At 39.5% G+C, this 23,244-nt stretch overlaps 1 protein-coding gene across 1 annotated transcript in view; it reads left to right on the top strand.

The window, feature by feature from the left end:
• Positions 1-22,936, top strand: part of pdxdc1 (pyridoxal-dependent decarboxylase domain containing 1) — a 79,757-nt gene extending 56,821 nt beyond the window's left edge. The window contains exons 23-24 of the mRNA XM_034089467.2: positions 18,185-18,372; positions 18,418-22,936. Of these exons, the coding sequence (XP_033945358.2) occupies positions 18,185-18,372; positions 18,418-18,492 (263 nt within the window). The 3' untranslated portion in view covers positions 18,493-22,936. The remainder of the gene's footprint in view (positions 1-18,184; positions 18,373-18,417) is intronic.
• The last annotated feature ends 308 nt before the right edge of the window (positions 22,937-23,244 follow it).

Raw genomic sequence — 23,244 nt, 5'->3', positions numbered from 1 at the left:
AAGCAAAAGATGTTTAACATTACCGTACTGAAGTGGCTTCACAAGGACAGTGGCACGGAGAAATTAATCTCTGCCAAAATATGATTGTAGCTGGTGAGGCTAATGGCTAACATGCTAGCGCTGTCAGGTGAGAAACAGTAACTCTGGGGGCTTTCTTATTTTCTCTGAACTGGGAGGGTTTCTTCCTCCTGACATGTTGTTTTCTGGAACTATATATCAATTCATTCAATGAACAGTTATTAGAGTGGGAAAAAGCTCCCTCGGCTTGTTAAGTGTCAATTAACAAACAAGCTAACTGTCAATATGGAAGTTTATTAGCGCAGTCACTCCCAGAAAAATGTGTTTTCATCGTTCTCAAGATAAATGTGGACATGAACTCCTCTCAAACCTGTTAAGCCCCAAGGTCCCCCTCGGCGGGTACTTTTTTTTCACGACACTGTGTCTCAGGGGATCTTAATATTTAAGAACCTATTAATGTGTTATACCAGATTAACGGGAATAATCTCAGCTAACTGACGATACAAACCATTTTTACCAAAACAAAACACAAGTCTCATAAGAAGCATCTAAATTACCCCTGAGCGAAAAATGCTAACGCACTTTGGCACAGAACTCAAGATAAAAGTACCCTTATTACTAGGGCTGTCAAGTTAACGCGTTAATAACGCGTTAACGCAAAAAAATAATTAACGCCACTAATTATTTTAACGCGATTAACGCATGTGTTTTTTTTTTCCTCGGCTGCACCGTAGTTTCAGAGCGCATCGAGTTTAAAATACCATCTCCAAGCTGATGCTGACAGCCCCGCTCCTGCCGCCCGCTTGTGGCAGACCACACTTCCACGCTCACCGGCAGGCACCGACTGGCCATCGGGAGGACCGGGAGGGTGTGTGTATGTGTGGTCCGAGCGAGCGAGAGAGAGACCTTAAGTGCATTGTTGTTGTTAGCATCTGGTGCTAGCTAGCTGCGCTAACGGATATAAGGAGCTGTTTCAATGAAAACAGAGGAGCGACATTTCGCCACAACTGCGCCGAGCACTTGATTTGATGCAGGAAGCAGACAGCGGGACATTGTAGGAGAAGTCAGCACACTCAGCACGGATAGTGCAACATGATTGCAGCGTCCAGGCAGCTCCCGTTCGAGCATATGCCTTGAGTTGCACATAGCTCCAACGAACCATCACACACACACACACACACGCACACCATTTGTATTGTATGAGAGAGGTTCCAGGTTGAATTGAGGCGAATATTTGTAATGTTCAGAGGTTGTTGTGTTTAATATTCATGAGAATATTTGTCATTGTTCAAATGATAATAAACATTAGCTTAAAGCATATTTGTCCACTCATATGTTGATAAGAGTATTAAAAACGGAAAGGAAAAATAGGAAAAGGAAAAATATTCCTCTAAGGTACTTTTAGAACAGATCAAAAATGTGCGATTAATTTGCGATTAATCGCACATTTTTGTCGTAGCTACACATACAAGATATCCGATTAAAGCTGAGGTTCCACTGATTATTTAGGTATATATATCATCACTAAGTGATCTGAACTCTTGACAGGGGAAGCAAACAGACATCGCAACACGTACCTTTACGGAGCTTCTAGGGAGATCGTCTCACCGTAGCTGTCAATCTGATCAAAAGACTGTAGACACTGTAGAAGGTCTGAGATGTACTCTGGGGCCAGCCCATTAAGCGATTTAAAACCAAATAATAAAATCTTAAAATGTACTCTAAAATGGACAGGAAGCCAGAATTGGTGTGATGTGTTCATGCTTGCGTGTTCCTGTAAGCAGCCGAGCCGCAGCGTTTTGTACCAGCTGCAGGCGTGCCAGCGAGGTCTTGTTTAGGCTGGCATAAAGTGCATTACAGTAATCTAGACGCGTAGAAACAAAGGAATGAATAACACGCTCAAAGGCTAAAAAGGATAAAACACGTTTAATTTTGGGCAGGAGCCTCAAGTGATAAAAACTAGACTTAACCACTGAGTTGATTTGTTTATCCAATTTAAAAGCACTGTCAATGTTGACGCCCAGATTAGTGACCATGGGTTTTGCAGGGAACCCAGGTCAATGGAAGGGACATCACCATTTGGTCCAGACACAATGACCTCTGTTTTGCTGTCATTTATATTTAAAAAGTTAAGCGCCATCCAGGCCTTTATGTCATTAAGACAGTCAACCAGGGGCATCAGAGAGCTGGTGTTTTGCTTTTTTAGGGGAAGGTATATTTGGGAGTCGTCCGCATAAAGGTGGTAGGAAACGCCATGTTTTCTAAAAATTAGTCCAAGGGGGAGAAGGTATAAGGGGAACTCCACAGGATAGGGGGGCAGAAGAAGATGCAAATTCCCCAAGCCTAACAGAGAAAGATCCCTGGGACAGATAGGACCTGAACCACTCTAAGGCAGCGCCCCTCATACCCACACAGTGCTCTAGACCAGAGATAAGGATGGAGTGGTCAATCGTATCAAAGGCAGCTGTGAGGTCTAAGAGCATAAGGATGGCAGAGTCACCAGAGTCTGTAGTGACCAGGAGGTCATTGAACACTCTTAGAAGGGCAGACTCAATACTGTGAAGCGCTTTACAACCGGATTGAAACATTTCGAAAATATTGTATGCATGTATAAAAGACTGCAGCTGTAAGAGTACGGTTTTCTCCAATATTTTTGAAATAAAAGGAAGCTTCGAGATGGGTCTGTAATTTGAGAAAACAGAAGTGTCCATATTTGTTTTTTTAACAGGGGTGCCACAACCGCTTGTTTGCTATTTAGAATTGTATGGACATTAGATCCATTAGTGTCCCATATCTCTTTAAAAAGTCGAGGAGGGACTGGGTCTGTGGGACACCAGAGTTATCGCAGCTTCCGGTGTTGGCTATGCGTCAGTCTCACACACACACACATTACCAAATAAGGAGTATGTGGGAGTTCCCCTCGATTCCATTGGCTCTGACGGTTAGAAAGAGATGTCAATCAGCAAAATCGAGCAAGGGGTCCAGAAGTGCTTTTTTTTGCTAAATCTCTCTAAAAAGGTCAAATTTCACTTGTTTTGCATCCATCTTGATACAGGGTACTTGATATATGTTGTAGTTTGGATTCCTAAAGCTTTTAGTCTACCATCCCATCATTCAGGGGTGGTTTTTACTGTAAGTAATTAATATTTTTGGACGGACACAATCATTTACATTTTTTTTCTGTGTTCAATCTGAATTTACTTTAAAATAAAAACATCTATATTGATTCTGACTCTTCTACATCCAACTCACATGTTTATCATTACTTTGAGAACAAAGATTATTAATGTAACCCTTTTTAGAAGGGAAGATATGGTCATTTGTTCTGGGAATGTCATTTTGGAGCCTGAGACCTGAAAAAGAGGCTCAGGGCTTAACAGGTTAAGTGTCAATTAACAAACAAGCTAACTGTCAATATGGAAGTTTATTAGCGCAGTCACTCCCAGAAAAATGTGTACATGAACTCCTCTCATGGCTGCCTGCAAACCATTACTCCTCTTCTGTGGAGCAATCTATACTCAACAAAGCTCATAAGCGATGATGGTTATATCCATGTTGGCTCTCCATTGCTTGAAATGAATGCAAACCTATTCCTTCAAGTTAATCAATCCAGTTTGCTGTTGGTCAACCTGCTCATTTGTGTGTCAAAGTTGAGCTCTGTGACTAATGTGCATTTATTGAGTTACTTTACTTTTATTTGAGATCTATAGAGTTGAAAGGGGGAGACAGAGGAGAGGACATTGCCGGAATGTTTGACTGACTCTGGATTCAGAATGGCTTTCTCGGCAGTGGTTTAGACATATGGGAAAAAGTTCTTAGCAAAACCAAGACCAAGACAGGCGAGACCGAATCAAGACCGGAACCAGACTAGTGTGAATGCAACACTACATAATGCACTTACAATAAAATGTGGAAGATACCATAGTCAGTTTGATCGGAAAGATCCACATCATCATAAAAAGAGCCATACAAACAGTAAGATATACATTTAACTTCATCATATTAATTCAAAAAGTGATTATTTTCATTTAAAAACAGTAAATTGGTAAAATCTTAATATAAAACATCATAATATAAATTGTAAGATTATTCAAATGTCTAGAAAAGTTGGACGTAGTCCCAGCTGTCTCTGTGAGGATCACATGACATAATTTACACACTGCCCAGTGTTTTTTTCTTGAGTGTTTCTTCGCAGTTTACATTTTTGTGGTTTGTGTAGCCAATTGTAATTATCGTTGAATTTCCCGACACTTCAAGAGCATTTGAGTATGTTTGAACGGGGGGAAATATACAGACATTAAGATTCGGAGTCTGATGAGTGCTTGAAAGTAAGTCAGTGAAGTCACGTGATTGGTTGCATTTGAAACATGGCGATTTAAATCTAGTCACATCCCCAGCCACAGCCTTGGTCTTGACGGGTCTTTACATAAAATCTTGATTCCTATAGGTCCGAGACTGAGACAAAACCGAGTAGAAATGCAGTCGATTCCGAGAAAAGACCGGTCTCGAGTATACTACAACACTACTAACTATACATCAATCTATGAAATAAGTAAAAAGTACAACATTTGTTTCCAAAATGTAGAGTAGAAATATAAAGTAGTATAAAATGAAAATACTCTGGTAAAGTACCTCATTTCATTTCAAACCTTTATTTATACAGATAAATCCCATTTGAGATCATTGATCTCTTTTTCAAGGGAGACCTGCTGAAGTAGTTCCACATGAAACATAAAAGCATAAACAGAACAACAAAAGGACATCATCCAGCATCATTTACATAACTATCCACATAAACAGGTACCAACAGCTTCCGATTGACTAGCATCCAACCGAGCTTTAAAATCATTTAGTGGCACCAGATTGTTCAGTTTCCATTTAATGTGCAGACTATTCCAAGACAGAGGAGCTGCGCATCTAAAAGCTGTCTTCCCTAAGACAGTCCTAGCAGTTGGCACATTTAATAAAACCACTGCATTCGATCTCAGGCAGCAGCCACTTACAATTATCCGTGAGATCAGGGAGCAGATATAAGATGGAAGTTTCCCTAGCATGGCTTTGTATATAAAGATGTACCAGTGACTGAGCCTCCGTACAGTTAGTGAAAGTAAACCAGCCCTTGCATACAGGGTACAGTGATGGGTTAATGCTTTACAGTTTGTCACAAATCTCAGTGCACTGTGATACGCAGCATCTAACTTGACCAGGCAATGGGCAGGTGCATTCATATAGACCAGATCCCCAGAGTCCAGCACAGGTCAAAGGTCACAGTGACTAGCCTTTTCCTGGCCTCCAGCGAGAAACAGGACTTGTTCCTGTAGAAGAAACCTAGCCTAACCCTCAGCTTTTTAAGCAGGTTATTGACATGAAGTTTAAAAGTGAGACAATCATCAAGCCAGATACCCAGGTATTTGTAACAGGCAACAACTTCAAGTTTTATTCCTTGCGTAGTTACAATATCTACAACAGGCTCTGGTGTCTTTTTAGCTTTAGAAAAGAGCATTACCTTGGTTTTCTCAACATTTAAAAGAAGCTTTATTTCAGAGAGCTGAGTCTGAATAATGTTAAGAACAGCCTGTAATTTAACACCAGCCTCCTGAATGGAGGGACCTGCGGTACATCACGGTATCATCCGCATACAAATGTAAAGTAGCTTCATCCACATTTTCACCTAAACTGTTGATGTAGATCAGGGGTGCCCAACCAGTCGATCGCGATCGACCGGGAGATTCCCAGTCGATCGCGAGATGTGTCTAAAAATAGAACAACAATATTCTGTTTTATCGTTAATGTCCTATAACATAATCTTCCCGTGCCAGAATAATGTACATGAACGCATCAAAGCTTTGTGATTGGCCGGCGTGACCCCATGTGTCGGGGCGTGGCTGGTGGGCAGTGGGCACTATTTCGCTGATGTTGTCCGTGTCAACAGGAGTGACAGTCCGCACACACACAAGACTGCAATGGCAGAAGCAAAAGAGCCCAAAATATATAATTGTCACTCCGAGTGGGAGGATGATTATTTTTGTATCTATTCCAATTCAAAGTCCATCTGTCTCATCTGCAATGCGAGCGTGGCTTTATCGAAGAAGGGTCATTTAGGAGCGGCATTTCAAAACGAGACGGAATTCCCTCCTAATTCTGCCCTACGCTCCAAAAGGGGAGGGGCCTGAGAGGACAGCTAAATGCACAGCAGTCCATTTTCACCAGGCCCAACAACAAGAGCAAGGCTGGTACCAGAGCATCTTATCGTGTCAGTCACGTTCTTGAGAAACACATGAAGTCTTTCAAAGACGGCGAAGTTGTGAAAGAAGCATTCCTGGAGGCTGCCGACGCGCTTTTGGGGGACAGTCAACATAACTAGCATTTCAACAGGTTTTTGATATAATAAAAACTCAAGTTAGATACCGTTATTAATCAGCTGTAAGTTTTAGTTTGTTTGAACTCATTCATTATAATTATTGTACAAAATGGTATAAGAATGCAAACTTAAATTGATTATAGTCTATTATCAATTCAGGTTAAGAAGCTAGTGTTGCTTGCATCCTATGTTAAAGGCATTTCTTTTTATACTCTACTAAAATGCAACAAAAAAAGGGTTTGATTCTATTAATTTAGTCTTTTTTATTGCACTGTTGCAGCAGATTCCTGAGTAGCTTCAGATCTGAGTTGTTTTATTAGTAAGCCTCATTTATGCTTTTGTAGCAACACTATTTTTATATAATGGCAAAGAAAGGGTTCAGAGTATTTTCTTTTTTCCTGTGTCATACAGTATGTGGCAGCACTGTTCAATGCTTCCTGAAAACATTACCCACTGTAATATGTGACGTGTGAATAAACTCCAACTCTGTATCAACAACACTGTTGTGTAACTTCAGTTAAATACTTGTATGTGTGTAGATTAGAAAGAGGTAAGATAAAGGATCTGCAGTATTTTATGAGGTATTAATCGTACAAAGGTCAGTTTTATTCAAGTAGAAGTGTGTATTTACCTGGTAGTAATGGCTACGCCTCTCTATTTGGACTGGTAGATCTCAGCAGACTGGCAACTTTAAAAGTAGCTCTTGGTTCAAAAAAGGTTGGGCACCCCTGATGTAGATGGAGAATAAAAGTGGACCTGAAACAGAACCTTGTGGTACACCATTAGTGATGTTTAACCACTCAGAAGACAGCCCATCAAAGTGAACACATTGGGACCTTTCAGAGAGGTAGTTTACAAACCACCCACTGCATGGCTGGACATGCCTATACTGAGTAGCCTCTGCTTTAAAATGCGATGAACGACGGTGTCAAACGCTTTTGAAAGGTCAATAAACAGAGCTGCACAACTCTGCTTATTATCTAAAATACTCGCCACATCATTCACCACTTTCATCGTGGCAGTATGGTGCTGTGCTGCTTTCTGAAGCCTGACTGATGTTTAGACAGGATGTCATTTGTACATAAAAACTCCTTTACTTGTTCACTCACTAAGCGTTCAAGAACCTTAGCCAGAACTGACAACTTAGAGATTGGCCTATAGTTATTCAATAAGGTGGCCTCCCCTCCTTTCAGCAAAGGCAGGACATACGCTGACTTCCATACTTTTGGAATTGTGTTCGTGCTGAGGGAGAGGTTAAAAAGAGTAGTGAGAGGTGGAGCAATACAATCTGCAGCTATCTTTAAAAAGAAAGGTTCTACGTTTTCCGGACCAGCCGGTTTCTTAGGATCTAGCTTGGTTAAAGCTTCACGAACAACATCAACAGTAAAAGGGGTAAAACTAAAAGGGTTTTCCAACACATGTTTTTCAGAGTCACAGACTGTAGTGTTCACAGAAGCAGAGTTAGTGACAGAATCAAATAGAGAGCCACAGGACACAAAATGCTCATTAAAGCAATTGAGCTTAGTAGCCCTGTCCGATATAGAGCCAGATGGGTAATGAGGTAGCTCATTACGGACATCGCCGGTGGATAACGATTTAATGGCTTTCCAAAAAAATTCAGGTTCTTTGTGGTAACTGACAGATAGTACTTAGATTTAGCACTTTTGATATGTGAAGTGAAGCTATTTTTAGCTGCCTAAAGCGTAGCCACTCTACCTCTGAGCCTGATCTCCTAGCCTTTGCCCAGGCCTCGTTTCTCTCATGAAGGAGACTGGACAGTTCAGCAGAAAACCAAGGATTGTCTCGTCCCTTCACTCTACATTTACGCAGGGGTGCATGTCTATCAATGATCTCCATAAAACAAAGATAAAAATAAGACCATGCGGTTTCTACATCAGCACACAGATCGATTTTACCCCAATCAAACCCAAACAGATCATGCACCACTCATCCCTGCTCCACAAAAAAATGTTTGTCTCTCTTAATGATAATGCGAGGTTTAACCTTTTGGACCTTAGTGTCGCTAATTGTGGCTACAACACAGTGATCGCTCAGATCATTCTCAAATACTCCCACAGCTGAGTATTTAGGGAGCATTAGTTAAAATGAGATCAATTAGGGAGGATTTATTAGGGGACTTAATGTTAGGGCGAGTAGGACTGTCCACAATCTGAGTAACATTTAAAGAGATACAAAGGTTTTTAAAATCCTCTGACTCTGCAGTTAACCAGTCCCAGTAGTAAGTAGCAAATATGTAATTAGGTACTATACTTGCGTAATGTACTTAGTAACTTTCAATCTCTGTATATTCTGTGTAGAAACATTTCCCTCCTGAAAAGGAGGAAAGGAACCTTGTGAGAGAAACTTCTGCTCAGCAATGTTGATGGAAGGAATGGAGGCTGGAGTCCGCTTTATATCAAACACCTGAGTTTATTGAGAGCCACGGCCGGGAGCCTTGGCAGGGTTCTCACACGACTTCATCATGTGATTCCCCAGCCAACACTGAAGATTACACAGAAACACAGCGCAAATCTACACAGATAATCAAGGAGGAGCCTCTATTTCGCGCGTCTTCTGATCGATAATTACAAACACCTGGATTCAGAGACAAAGACAGTCTGTTAAAGTCCTCTGGCAGTTAGTCACAGTCCCCCAACAGGAAAGCGGAACCTTTAACCCTTTAACCTTTAAACCTTTAAACCCCTGCTCTAAGTTATGGCAGACCTATGTGAAACACAAAATGCTTTTTGGTACAAACACTTAAACAAAATATTTCCCTCACAGATCCACGCTTTTATCAATTCATTGATAACCAATTAACATTAGTCTAAGAATATTTCAGTCACTACTTGAATCAAATAAAACGTCCTCAGAGTTGGGTGGATTCCTCATTACATTAATTACATCAAAAACAGAATAAGATTGGAACAGCCAATCACAATGGTTGATACAGACAACCATAATAGAAAATCATCTTTCTTCAGTGTTTGATTTCTTTTGTCAAAAAGCACAATAATAACACATATGCAATACAAAAATATAATAGTAAAATATATGTTTCAAAAACAAGATCTTTTATCATTTATCCCTCAGTTAATCTCATTCATCAAACACAAATTCAAATTCAGCTTACATCTTTAAAGATTTACTTCAAGGCAATTCATAATTAAAACACAATTAGAATGTAGGATTATAAGAAATCCAATTGAGGTATAAAATCAGAATCATTAGGGATTCAGTTAAAAATTCACAGTTAAGGTATAAATTCACAGTGATGAATCGATCAATCTGTAATCTGTAAAGGTACAGTGTCCTCAATCTTTAGCATTACTTTTCGTTTACTTCAATACACTTATTCAAGAGTAAGGCACTTTACTACATACATTTTATTCAAATACATTTGTTTAACATCTGAAAAGGAAAAGTTAGGCATTTTATTTCAACAACCTGAGGAAAGAAAAGTCAAAATATCTATTCGTGTGAAACCGTCAGGCAGGTAATTGTATTTACTGTATCAACAATGAGAGAGACTAGGCCCTCGTACTGTTAAGATTGCTCAGAGTCTGTGGGGAAAAGTTGTACCAATCCTCAGCCTCCTCGCTAATTCTGGATGCTATGTTCAGCTCACTAAACCAGCTTTCGTGAAAGGAATTGGGCTAAACATGGGAGAATGCATAGATTCTGGCATATTTTGGCACAGCAAACAGTTGCTAATATTGTGTTCATGTGCGTAGTCTAACATTGAACTTGCTGCAGAATTAGTTTTAGTTCGTTTAAAAGGAGTGATTTAAGGCCTTTTTGAAAAATCTACATCACCTGCTGAGTATTTAAGTGGAGTGGATAGAACATTTGTTTTTAATCTAAATGTAGCATGCAGTAGCACCTGGATTGGGAACCTGGTAATCTGGTTTCCTCGTTGTACATTTTACCTGGTAATGATTAAGGATAGTAACATTGTCTGTTATAATATTAGAAATATCTTATTGTTCAATACATTATCAATCTGAAAATATCAATTAATTTATTTTGTTTAGTGTGAAAGTGTAATCTGATCTGACAATTAATTTATTTGTTTAGTGTGAAAGTGTAATCTGATCTGACAAAATATATTTGTCACCACTATGTAACACATATCTGTTCATCGGAAATATAAAAACAATCATTAATTGTACATCTGTAATCATCTGGTCATTCAATTCAAATGTTATCTTTGTACAAGAGCTAGAAGAACGTCTCCTCCTGACTCGTTCTCCTCCTTTCTTTATGACACAGAATGTCTGGTGTGTGAAGGCATCCTGATACTGTAGATTAGCACTGAGGTGCTGATTGGCTCAAAACTCTTCTTCCCCAGAGCACCATATTTCAAACCCCCCAATTGCTCTGCTTTTTGTGGCTCATTCAGTGAGCACTTTATGATCTCCCAGTGAACCAGAGGCTCATCTGCCTGCATTCCTTCTGCTGTCTGCTTGAGAGCAGAGCCTATTCCAAGTGGCACATCCAGATGCCACCCCCGTGATGGGAGAGGTTAGGAAGAAATCTGCCCTTCCAAGAACCATGGAGCCTCTGAAGCCATCGCTCGTCCTGCAGAGTTGTCTGAGCAGAAAGATGAAGAAGCATCCCATCCCATCAGAAAGTTGAAGATTAGAATCCTCTCATCTCGAACGACCTCGTGCCTCCTTGCCCGTGGCTGGGGGTGCTCTCTGCAGCCAGAGGGTGTGACCCTCTCTCTCTGACCCTTGACCTTCAGAGCTGTCCTAGTGATTGGGTTAACACTTGATAGAGATGTTTTCCTGGGTGCAGACAACTCAAAGTAATGGATTAGCACATTATCATTCAATTACAAAAATACGATAGGCCCCTCAGAATTATTTGGGAGCCTTCCTGACACATGCACATGCATACATGTAAGGTTTGTGTTAGTCATTTAACCTGCAAGAATCATATACTCATCAGTCCAAAGCAGAGAAATGTTATTTTAAGTTAAATGTGAGCTAGTCCCTGTGGATATAACCCGTTCTCAATTATTCTAAATATTATATTAATTCACCATTTACCGTTTGATAAAAGATTAGTTTATCAGAAGTACATTTCCTCTTCCATAAACATAGGTTTGAGAAATGAATGTTTCAATATGAGATCAATTACTCAAATATAATTGACTCTCCCCTCCCTTTTCTTACATATGTCACATAATGTAATAACAACGTAGGAGTCTATTTAAACATGGTATCGTCTATAAGCTATTAATCGAGAAAACTCAGTATCAGCACGCAACTTGCAAATAACTCTTCTCTCTTTCCTATCCCTCTCTTATCCTCATCTCTCTATTCTCTCTTCCACATCTCTCTCTATTCTCTCTCTCTATTCTCTCCTCCACAGCTCTCTCTATTGTCTCTTACTTCAGTTAGATATGAAATAAAACATACGAGTCCATGTAAGCATGGTAGAGGTCATAATCCATCACTCGAGAAAACTCAGTATCAGCTGTGCGCAACTAACAAAAACAATTGTGAGAACCATATAGTATGCAGGAAATGCACACCTTTGTTGAAAAAAAAACAAAAAAAACAAAAACAAAGCATCTCTGATTTGGGAGGAACAGCTTCAACCCCCTAAACATCTGAGTCACCACTGAAGGCATAGCATGAATGATAGTGGGCGTCTGAGGGTGTCTTTACTGAGAAATGTCAAACAAATTCAAAACCTTACATTTGAAAACAGGTTTGCATTCCTCCACTTAAGGTGACGTTATCATTGGAAACAATAAGAACAAACTATTTTGATATAGAATCTATAAATTGAATCTTTAGAGCAGAACAGAATGGTTGTATTTTTAGCCTAAGCTCCGTGCAGCCTCATGGTCTATATAATGTGAATATATGTAGTAGACAGTAACAGGCCCCTGACAACAGGCCTATACTAAAAATGGTAGGGGCTTTTCACAGCTTGCCAACCTGCAGGCATCCTCTGCATAGCAGTATGGATAGCCTTAAAAAACAAACAAACCCACTCTGTGGTAACGAGAATCATATTTCTGACCCCTGTGCCCAAGTGAAGCCGTTTGACTCATCTGACTGACCCAAGGGTTTGGAGCTGGTGTGACAGGGAGGCTTCCAAGTGTTCAGAGCAGACGTCAAGCTTTCAGTTCATGGCTCGGTGGGGGGAGCAGACCCATGTGAGACAGTATCAACGGCTGTAAAGTTCAGTTTGAGGAATGTCATTCTCTCTGGGAGCAGGAAATGGTGTCCATTCTCGGACCAGACCATTAATGTCATGTAGCGCAGCCATAGCATCTCTGTGACTGCACTCAGCCGGTCTGTAGTAGGGCAGAGCTGGGTGACTTTTAGTGAAGCCGTCCGAAGCCATAGACAACAAACGGAACACAGGATCATCAATGTCTCTCTTTACCAGTGGCTCAATCATAAAAGAAATTAGTGGGGAAATGTGGAACACTAATCCATCATGTGAAATGTTGAGTTAATTTAAATAATTACTTATGGGATGAAATCAAATTATCATTAATATTAGAAACTAAAGTCAGTTAAAATAGGACTTGCACGGATCAGAATCTAATCAATACACCATTTTCCCAGCTCTGTAATGAAATGGATGACAAGCAGGTATGCAAACTTGTCACCTTTTGAATCCAAAATAGGTCGTTTGTGTGATTCATGTAGATCTGCAATACAAATATTATTTGGGGCATGGGCAAGGTTGCCAACTCTGGGTACCTGGCTGGATTGAGATTTCGATATCATGGGTTTAATTACACACATGCGCACGAAATGACTGCTATCGTGTCAGTAGCGGGACCTTAGCATATATGTAGGATATGTATATAATATATATATAAATGCACAATATTGGACACAGACTATAAAAGGGCACCCAGTTTCATTCACTAATGAAAGTCAAACACATGTTTGTTTCCACTGTTTTATTGTGTGCCTGTCATGATAAGCAATTAATTGACTTATCAGCTCCTGAGTATTTTTTTTTTGTTGGGTAATCTATGGTAGGGCTAACTCATACAGTGGTGGGGCTCAAATCAGTATTTGAAATGTAATTACATATTGATTGATTGATTGAAAAGTTTATTAACAGCTTGTATATTGGGTACAGTACAGCTCAAAAAATACAATTGTCAAGGGGATGCAGACCAGAGAAAGACTTTCGTCTTGTTTACATCAGGGTCCCCCATTTCCAATTCATCATGTCATTTAAGACATATAAGACATATTTGACATACAGATGGCTATATCGCCCCCTTGACGGTGAAACGCCACGCATGAGGTTTGGATTATTTCCCTGTCTCAATCCAAATGGAACTGTATGAAATAAAAAGGCACATTTGTGTGACAAAATTGACATGCTGAAAACCCAACCCCGCAGCGGCGCTGTCTGGGGGGATTTTTTTGAAATACTAACATAAAATACACATTCTCTCTTGAGATGAAAAATAAATCCATCGACAGTATTACTACACGACATATTTAAATGAAGCTGAACCTGCTGCTCCTCACAGAGGAAAAAGGCTGTGTGAACTACTTTACATTTGTGGATAAGGGTGGATATCCCCCACTGTCCTGTGTGTGAAAAATGGAAGACAGCCCACACCTATCAATCATCAAACCGTGGGGTCCTATTTCATTTTCAGCATGAAGCGAACTGAAAAACCTTTCCGGCTAACGTTAGCTTTAGTACTCTTGTTCTTGAGTAGAAGTACCAGAGTGTAGGAATACTACGTTACAGCAAGAGTATTGCGTTAAAAATGTTACTCAAGTGAAAGTAGAAAAGTATTCTCATCAAAATATAGTGGAAATAGCGACAGTAAAGGTAGTCGTTGTGCAGATTGGTCCATTTCAGAATAATATATGATGTGTTTTATAATGATTGATCTGGTAGACCTGCAGCTAGTCTGAAGTACTTTGTAGACTGCAGGGTAGCTGGTGGATTCACTCCAGGTGGAACTAAAGTCTGATTTAACACTTGATTATATTTCACATAATTCATCCAGATCCGCAAAGTAACTGAAGGTATGAAATACATGTAGCGGAGTAGAAATACACCATGTACCTCTGAACTGTAGAAGTAGAAGAATAAAGTGGCAAAACATTTAAATACTCAACTAAAGTACAAGTATCTCAAAATAGTGCTCAAGTATAGTCCCTGTTGAGTTTATGAACTTAGTTACACCAGTGGCTATACAGATAGAAAGACTAAGCCTTACACAGAGGCATGAAAACACATCTATGAAAAATGCTCAACAATGCTGCCAGAACCACAAACTGACTGCTACAATTAAAATAAATGCCTCTATCCATCTCCATCAGATGTATATAGCACCTTTCAACGCAAGGCAATTGAAAGTGCCTTACAAAAAATGAAAGACATTAAGCATTAAAAGAAAAGCTAATAAAATAAGCATTAAAAGGACAAATACATGGATAAAAATTACAGTGCAGTTTAAAATATGAATAGTTCAATTAAAAGCATAATAACTGAACGCTGCTTCTCCATGTTTAGTTCTGACTCTGGGGACAGAAAGCTGACCAGTCCCTGAAGACCTGAGAGATCTGGATGGTTCATAGTTTAGCAGGAGGTCAGAAATGTATTTTGGGCCTAAACCATTCAGTGCTTTATAAACCAGCAGCAGTATTTTGAAATCTATTCTTTGACACACAGGAAGCCAGTGTAAAGACTTCAGAACAGGAGTGATGTGATCCACTTTCTTAGTGTTAGTGAGGACTCGAGCAGCGGCGTTCTGAATCAGCTGCAGCTTCCTAATAGATGTTTTAGTGAGACCTGTGAAGACACCATTGCAGTAGTCCAGTCTACTGAAGATAAAAGCATGGACAAGTTTTTCCAAATCCTGCTGTGACATTAGTCTTTTAATCCTAGATATGTTCTTTAGGTGATAGTAGGCTGATTTAGTAACTGTAAATCACTTACACGTGTGTGTGTGTGTGTGTGTGTGTGTGTGTGTGTGTGTGTGTGTGTGTGTGTGTGTGTGTGTGTGTGTGTGTGTGTGTGTGTGTGTGTGTGTGTGTGTGTGTGTGTGTGTGTGTGTGTGTGTGTGTGTGTGTGTGTGTGTGTGTGTGTGTGTGTGTGTGTGTGTGTGTGTGTGTGTGTGTGTGTGTGTTTGTGTGTGTGTGTGTGTGTGTGTGTGTTTGGTAGCCAGATGTTCTTCTTTGTGCCTTTAGGCCATAAAACCCCCAATGGTCGCTCTGTGGTCTTGCTCAGATTCTCTGCCCCTCCAAAGGTCACGCCTGTGATTGACCTCGGGTGCAGGATTTTAGGAGCAGAGGAAAGGGGAGATTCCGTCCAAAATGCAAACCTCTCCATGACTTGTCTTTAAAACGTTCTTTAAGTCCTGTATTAAGTCTTCTGTTATGTAGCGGAAAATCCCATTTAAAAATGAAGAGCAAAATAGTTTAGTTTACTTCTCTGTCTGTTCGGATTTGGAAATGTTTATGATTTATTTTGTGTGCTCGTGAACGAGAGAAGGAGAAAAAAACATCTACCTTTGAACTGCAATTACTTATCTTAAAAATTGCAACATTATACTCCTTTAAAAAAAATTGCTCAATTCATTTAAACACATTTATTATGTGCACAATAAAACCTCAACAAGTATATTGATCCTGGTTTATCCAGCGACTTTTACTCTATTGTTCATAAGCTCAGTATTTGACAACTATTAGGATTGTAGTAATGTCTGTATAGACCAATTGTACTAGAAATAATTTGAAACAGTTTAATAAAGAATGTTAAACTATATTTAAACTGTAATTGAACTTCAACGTATATCAATTATCTGATTCCAGTGGCCAGTTGGAAACAGACAATCAACAAGGTTTTCATTTTGCAGCAACAGCGCAAAAGTTTCAATTACTGTCTGACTATATTGCAGTTAGCTGACGCTTTTATCCAAAGCGACTTACATTAAGTACATTCGACTAGGAAGACACAACCTTGAAGAAAACAGAACCCTATAAGTACATCAGGCCTCACAGAGCCAAGCACCTCAAGTGCTTCTCAACTGGCTATAGATAAGCCAGTCGTCATGTCTGAGTCTGGTTCTGTCTTATCTTCTTTGTTTTGGAATGTGTTCAATACATTACGGTTTTTTTATTATTCATTATTACCATATAATACATAGATTTAAGAATAAATGAAACAAATAATACAACATTGAGCTGTTTGAGCTTTTCATCTTTACATTATTGTTTTATTTCTCTCAAGTCATTTAATTTTGGTGAAATAACTGAAGTTTTAGTTGATTTGACCCTGGCTGTGGACTGATTCATTATGAGTTGTTACAACGCATGCACAAGACGGCAGGTAGACAAACAAACACGAAACAATTATACAAACAAACACTGCAGTTAGACAAACAAACATAAAAACTCTCAACAACTCAGCCTGACAAAAACTCTTCCAGCCTATTTTAATCCGAATTAGGGAGACTTTCAGAGGGGCCACTAATTATGAGCCCTCTATCCTCATAATTCTCGTGTATCTGCAAACACAGCCAAATTCAGCAATTCATACAACATTCTCAAACCACACATTAGGCACTTTCTTTAGTTCAAAAGCGTCAATAATCGCGGATAATGCTGTATGCTCCTTTTTTCTACGTGCAGCTCTCCCCAGGGGCGGAGAATCGGCACCTCAGCAGAAATGCTATTTATCCTCTGAAAACTCCTAAATTCGGCGATTTGTTTAAATACAAATCTTGCGACATTGCTTCTAATTCAGAAAATCCACTTTGCTGGTGCATGTCTCAAAAGTTTCTCTGAATATTTGTTGTGTGTAATTGCCTGGTGAGTTAATTCCAAGAAGCACACACAGAGGAGATCGATGAAATTCGATATTCCTAGGTTATCATTAGCCCCAAATATTCTCATAGTTTTCACATAAGCCGTGTTTGCTCGTAGACACCTGTCCCAGCAACAAACACGGGGAAATCGGCCAGGACAATATCCCCTTGACACCGATTCCTGAGGTTATAGATTAGCCTCCAGATGTAATGAGTAGAGAAACCCAAAAAAAATGCAGCAGCTCAGTTCTCTCAGGTAATTTTAATACACCGTTGATCTCAAACGCTGGCGAGTCAATCTCAAAATAGAAATGTACTCACCAATGTTTCAAAGATCTGAAGGTGCCTGTCCGTGACGCCAATCTGTGAGAGAAACTCCTGCTCAGCAATGTTGATGGAAGGAATGGAGGCTGGAGTCCGCTTTATATCAAACACCTGAGTTTATTGAGAGCCACGGCCGGGAGCATTGGCAGGGTTCTCACACGACTTCATCATGTGATTCCCCAGCCAACACTGAAGATTACACAGAAACACAGCGCAAATCTACACAGATAATCAAGGAGGAGCCTCTATTTCGCGCGTCTTCTGATCGATAATTACAAACACCTGGATTCAGAGACAAAGACAGTCTGTTAAAGTCCTCTGGCAGTTAGTCACAGTCCCCCAACAGGAAAGCGGAACCTTTAACCCTTTAACCTTTAAACCTTTAAACCCCTGCTCTAAGTTATGGCAGACCTATGTGAAACACAAAATGCTTTTTGGTACAAACACTTAAACAAAATATTTCCCTCACAAACCTAATTTTCAAATTAGGAAGCAATCCTATATTTATTATTCCTAAATGTCACATGGTTTTTCTCCTTCCTTGCTTCAGGTTATAGGTGATGAAAGAGTTTGTGATTTGAAGTGTGACCCTGACATGAAACTAGTGGACAGTACTTTCTCTCATATTGTACACTTCCTGTCTTTCGATGTCCTCACAGGTCAGAGGTTATTCCGGCGCTCAGGGGGGGGCTCTGACTCCTTCAGTGAAACCAGCTCCATCGGACAAGCTGAGGAGACACCAAGGGAGGGGAGCAGCTCTCCGAGCGTCCCCCCACCCTCCTCTCCCCCTGAGGAGGACTCACACTCTGCCGCTGATGCTGTGGCGGAGGAAACCCAGGAGCCTGCTGTGGAGGAGCACACACACGTGGAGGTGGAGGAGGAGGAGGAGGAGGAGGAGGAGGAGGAGGAGAAGAAAGAGGAGGAGAGGCAGCCTGAAGGCCAGGAGGCAGAGCAGAGCGGGAGATAGGTGTGTCCTCTGAATGCTACCAGCCTAAGAGAGGTGTTCTTATGTTGTGAATCCAAGTCTTCCAGTAGTGTGGGGATGCTGATGGAGCTGTTTGGTCTGTTTGTCAAAGGGGACATCCACCCCTGATCTCTTCCAAGTGCATTCTAGTTTTTAGTCATTCCATATTTTACCTGCTGCAGCATTCTGAGGATTTAGTTTCCTATCATTTCCAGAATGCCTTTTAACCACTTAGTCTAATTGCCAGCAGTGAGAACCCTGACACGTTGATTACCCCACAGTTAAATGTATAGCAGGGTCCCCAGCACATAGAAACGGCTGGATGCTAACTTGCATATGTTGGGCAATTTGCATAATTATTACAATTGCATTAATTAACATTATTAGGCATATGCATTATTGAGGAAGCTGAGTTCATTTTCTGAAATGTTCAGGATCAACAATGGCAGTTTTGAGTCCCCTAAAACTTAAAAATGGACTCAAAATGCATCAAAACCAGCCCACCTGGAGTATAAATATGGCCACTATCTTCACCATTTTTTTATCCTGAAAATGGCAGAAATGCATTCAGCATCCTCAATTACTCCCAAAACCACTCCAAAATGGTTCCATATGCCGATGAATGCAACTTGTGCTAATTGTGCTAATTGACCAACATATGCAGGTTAGCATCCGGCAGCTTCTGGGGAACTCTACATTTTTATCATAAAGCTTTGGGGTACTAAACATTCCCGGGTTCGCTGTGGACTCTGAGCTCGCAACTAGACTCACTCCCATGAGGGAACATGAGATGAATCATTAGCTTTCTTTCATACAAAACATGAATTATTATACCCCTAGTGATGGAGTGAAATTAGCACCCCTGCCTCATCTCTGCGGGGTCTCCCCATTACTCCAGCTGCACCTTGATGTTTGAGGATGTGAAACAAGAGTACACTAAACAGCAGAGAAGTGTTCAGGGGGATCTTTCCCTTTCAGAGGGCCGTGCTGATCTCATCAGAGCAGCGGAGTTACCACTGTAACTATTCTACACAGAAGTTATATATTTAACCCAGGAAATTACTTACTATAATTATTTATAAGTATAATGATCTATTTAATAAAAAAATGACCTGCTGATAGTAGCTGTAGCCTGCTCTCCCGCTTAAACACTCCCTTCATGTTTGCACTAAATAAATGTAAATAAGGATAAAGTCACGATGCCATGAACATAACGTTTTAATATCCTGAGGAGAAGTCAGAGTATTACAAAAACAAATATGTGATTGTACGATTACAAACTGATTTAACATATTAAGAAGGAAATAAAGTACAGGGTTAAGAATGTGATAAAAGGCATATTTTGAGACAACATTTGAAAGTGGTAACTTCACAAGAAAAAAAGTTATGATTTTATAGCAATAAAGACACATTTGTTAGAACGATTTACACAGAGGAGTAATGAAAATACTTTTTATCTTGGTACACTTTAAATGTATTCTCTGAATATTAAGACTTTGTTCCCATGACATAATGACTTCTTTAGTATATCAATTATTTTTGATTTTGTGACTTTTTCTGAATGAATATGAATTAACTGTAATAATCTCAAGGCTGTGCACTAACAGCGGCCCTATAAACTGCGGCCACGGCTTTGTGGATCAAAATCAAATGCCCTTTGAAATTGCACATGCAACCGGGTCAGAGTAATGTTTTTTAATTTATATCTAAATGTATTATTGTTTGTGTCGATTATGGAACCTCAGCAACGTCCTCTCACAGGTTTATTTACTGTAAAGATAATTATTTTTCGCCTAAAACATCCTGCCAGACCTGGGTCAAAGTCCTTCGTGTCCAGGGTTAGCACTTAAACATTTTCCAGTGCCATATCAAAGGGCCAAAGGTTTTTATTGTTTATTTGTTCTTTAGTTTGACCGTTCTGCTGGGCTTGGAGACACTAACGTCTCGTCTTTTGCACTAGTCCCTTTGACGTCTTTCGGTATAAATCATCACAGATAACATGCTGATGATGTTTTCATTTGTTTGGGTAGATCCTAAAGGACGGGTCAGCTATCAGTCGATTGTGAGAGAGATGTGGTGAAATCTGTGGCTGGCGATTCAAACTGTAGACTTCTCTGTGAGAACCAAAGTCAACCTGCTTCAAAAACTCTTACAGGGTCAGAAATGTACAAGCAAACTCTCAATGTGAGTGCTGCTACAACAACTATTAGCACCATGGTGTGACACAGGACAGAGTGCACACAGGACATTATAACTAATCGTAGGCCAGTGATGAATGAAGACGACTGGAAACGCTGCCGGCGGGCAGTTTTTCCAATGAAAGTTGCTCAGTGGTGGATGAAGCCGAAGTGTCCTGACTTTAATTGCAAATGTATCTGGATCATCACTAGCTCTTCCGCTGATCTTCCTTTGGCCGCATAGAGCATTTTAAATTGCATTGTTTTGAATCCCAGCCTCAAGCCCCGCCTCCAACTGCAACATCCCGCCCACTCTCTGCTCAGCCTAATGAATTGAGAGGGGAAATAACTATGGATTCGGCTTCTAATGCTTTTTAAACATTAGGGACCTTTGCTTTTCATTGTTCATCGTGGCTAGTAGATGTAGCTCAAAAGAGATATCTGCTGATTTACAGACACCTCTTTCCCAATGTTAGTCTGTTTGTTTGGGCAGAATGATGTCACAAACCAACACGAAAGTGTAGTACCCCCGTTTGGCAACTTCAAGAATTAGCTTGGTGTAGGGGCCTTGATGTGTCACCAATGGGTCATTGCTGGGGAAATATGGGAAGTGTGTATGACGTCACATGATAGCAACTTGTCTGAACCACCAGGCTGTCGCCTGCATCTACTTTTGATGCAGCAGGGATATTAAGCGTATTGGGATTTAATGAAGGTGAACGAGCCTTTATGGGTTTGGCAGAATGGTTTAGAATGTCTCTCATGAAGGTGTCAACATTGAAAACTATTTTTTTTAAATGTTTACTGTAAAGAGTTGTAAAATGTGGATTGAATACAGGTTTATGAGGGAATTAACACAGTGAGGATAACTATTGCAAAAATAATCTATTTCAGCGTAATTATACTTGTTCTGTAGATAATTGATTTACTACTGTTCATTATTTAATTAACGACATGGTGTAAATGAAGGAGAATGTTGTTGATTATTTTTATGTGAATATAATGCAAAGCCAAATCAATACAACTTTTGATTTGATACAGTGAAATGTCCTTAACCGTCCTCTGTCACTGTCTGAGTTATTGGTTACATTTGTTTAGCAGAACATTTTCTATCTTTACTCTAAAATGCACAAAGGCTTTGACAGTTTGGATAAAGTCTGTCTCTCAACAGAATCCATTCAAAGTGTTCTCGCCCCAACATGAGGCCACAGCTGTCTGTGGTTCAGTTCGATTTGTCAAATCAGCTCTGCTTATGTTTTTGATTCTTCCTCTGTAATGATGGGAATTGGTTATTCAGTGCAGCTAGCATCTTGGTGGTTCAGTTGAGCAGCACATTCTTTACGTCTGTATTTTTACATGAGACATAGATTTCTGGCAGGTGTAGCAATAAACAAATGGTAACAAGATAAATAAAAACAATGCCAAGTATTGACATTTTTTTTTAATTACATTATGGAAATGTTCTATGTCTAAATGCGATGTAAGGCTTTGTAACAGAATTTGAAAAATGACAAGAAAAAAGAGTTGATACTTAAGTGTATCTATAAAGAGGCTAGAAGGAGAATCCAAATTAATTTGAGTAATCTGTAGAATGTAAAAACTAAAACTCTCTTTGTTTGATGCATGTTGGACTGAAATTAAATCTACATTTGTCACTTTCTTGCAAACTGCAGCCTTGACAACTGCAACAAAATAATAAAAAAACAGCAGTCTCACCAGTAAATAATAGAAGGAGAATAAGAGTTTTGAATGTCAATGGTTTAGGCTCTACTTAATTTGCATTGTGTTTTTTATTTATTTGAAAATACATTAAAAGGATTAATTAATATTATTTGTGATTTGCAAAACAGTATCTGTTCTCACCTCCAATATTATGTTGTGGCAGTAATAATTACTTCATTTAATATTGTCAGAACTGGTAAGTAATTATTTGTTCACTGTAATGCCTACATTCTGAGATTGTTGTAAGCAACACAATGTGTTTCAGTTAATTTAACAGAAATAATCCCAGAGGACTTTTTGTATGGGAAAAGGTGTGTATCATATTTGTGGGGATTGATGAGGACATTCAACCAATATGTTGATTTATTTAGATATATTCGGTTTAGTTTGTTTTACAAAGCTGTGATACGCCTAATGTGCCCAAAGATAAAATGCATTAATGTGTGAAATGAAAGGAAATAAAAGGGATTGAATTCAGATAATTAACAGTTTTTTATATTTTTGTGTTGAAAGGCCTCTCATTTTTATTAAATCACAAGCTCTGTAAATTCCTGTTTTTGCGTGCTTTTTTGGGGTAGCGGAAAAACGTTTTGAATACTGATTATTGTTACAGTATTCGTGACCACAACGTTTGCAAATCCCAGAATATATAGGAATTTCACTGTGAAAAGTAACATTTGTCTCATCAATATAATCAATACATATTATATTGTAAGTTAATTACGTTAACATAAAAGTGAAATCGCAACGAATCGAATCTGCAGTTCTGAAAAAGGTCAGAAACTACTAACGTAAACTGACTTACAAGTTTTTGGGGAACGTAGTTTTCTTGCCCCCAGGAGTCTTTCAAGGCAAA

This window comes from Pseudochaenichthys georgianus, chromosome 8 (genome assembly GCF_902827115.2).
Source record: "Pseudochaenichthys georgianus chromosome 8, fPseGeo1.2, whole genome shotgun sequence".
Lineage (NCBI taxonomy): Eukaryota > Metazoa > Chordata > Actinopteri > Perciformes > Channichthyidae > Pseudochaenichthys > Pseudochaenichthys georgianus.
Note: the sequence above shows the minus strand (reverse complement) of the source record. Positions and strands in the feature narration are given on the sequence as shown.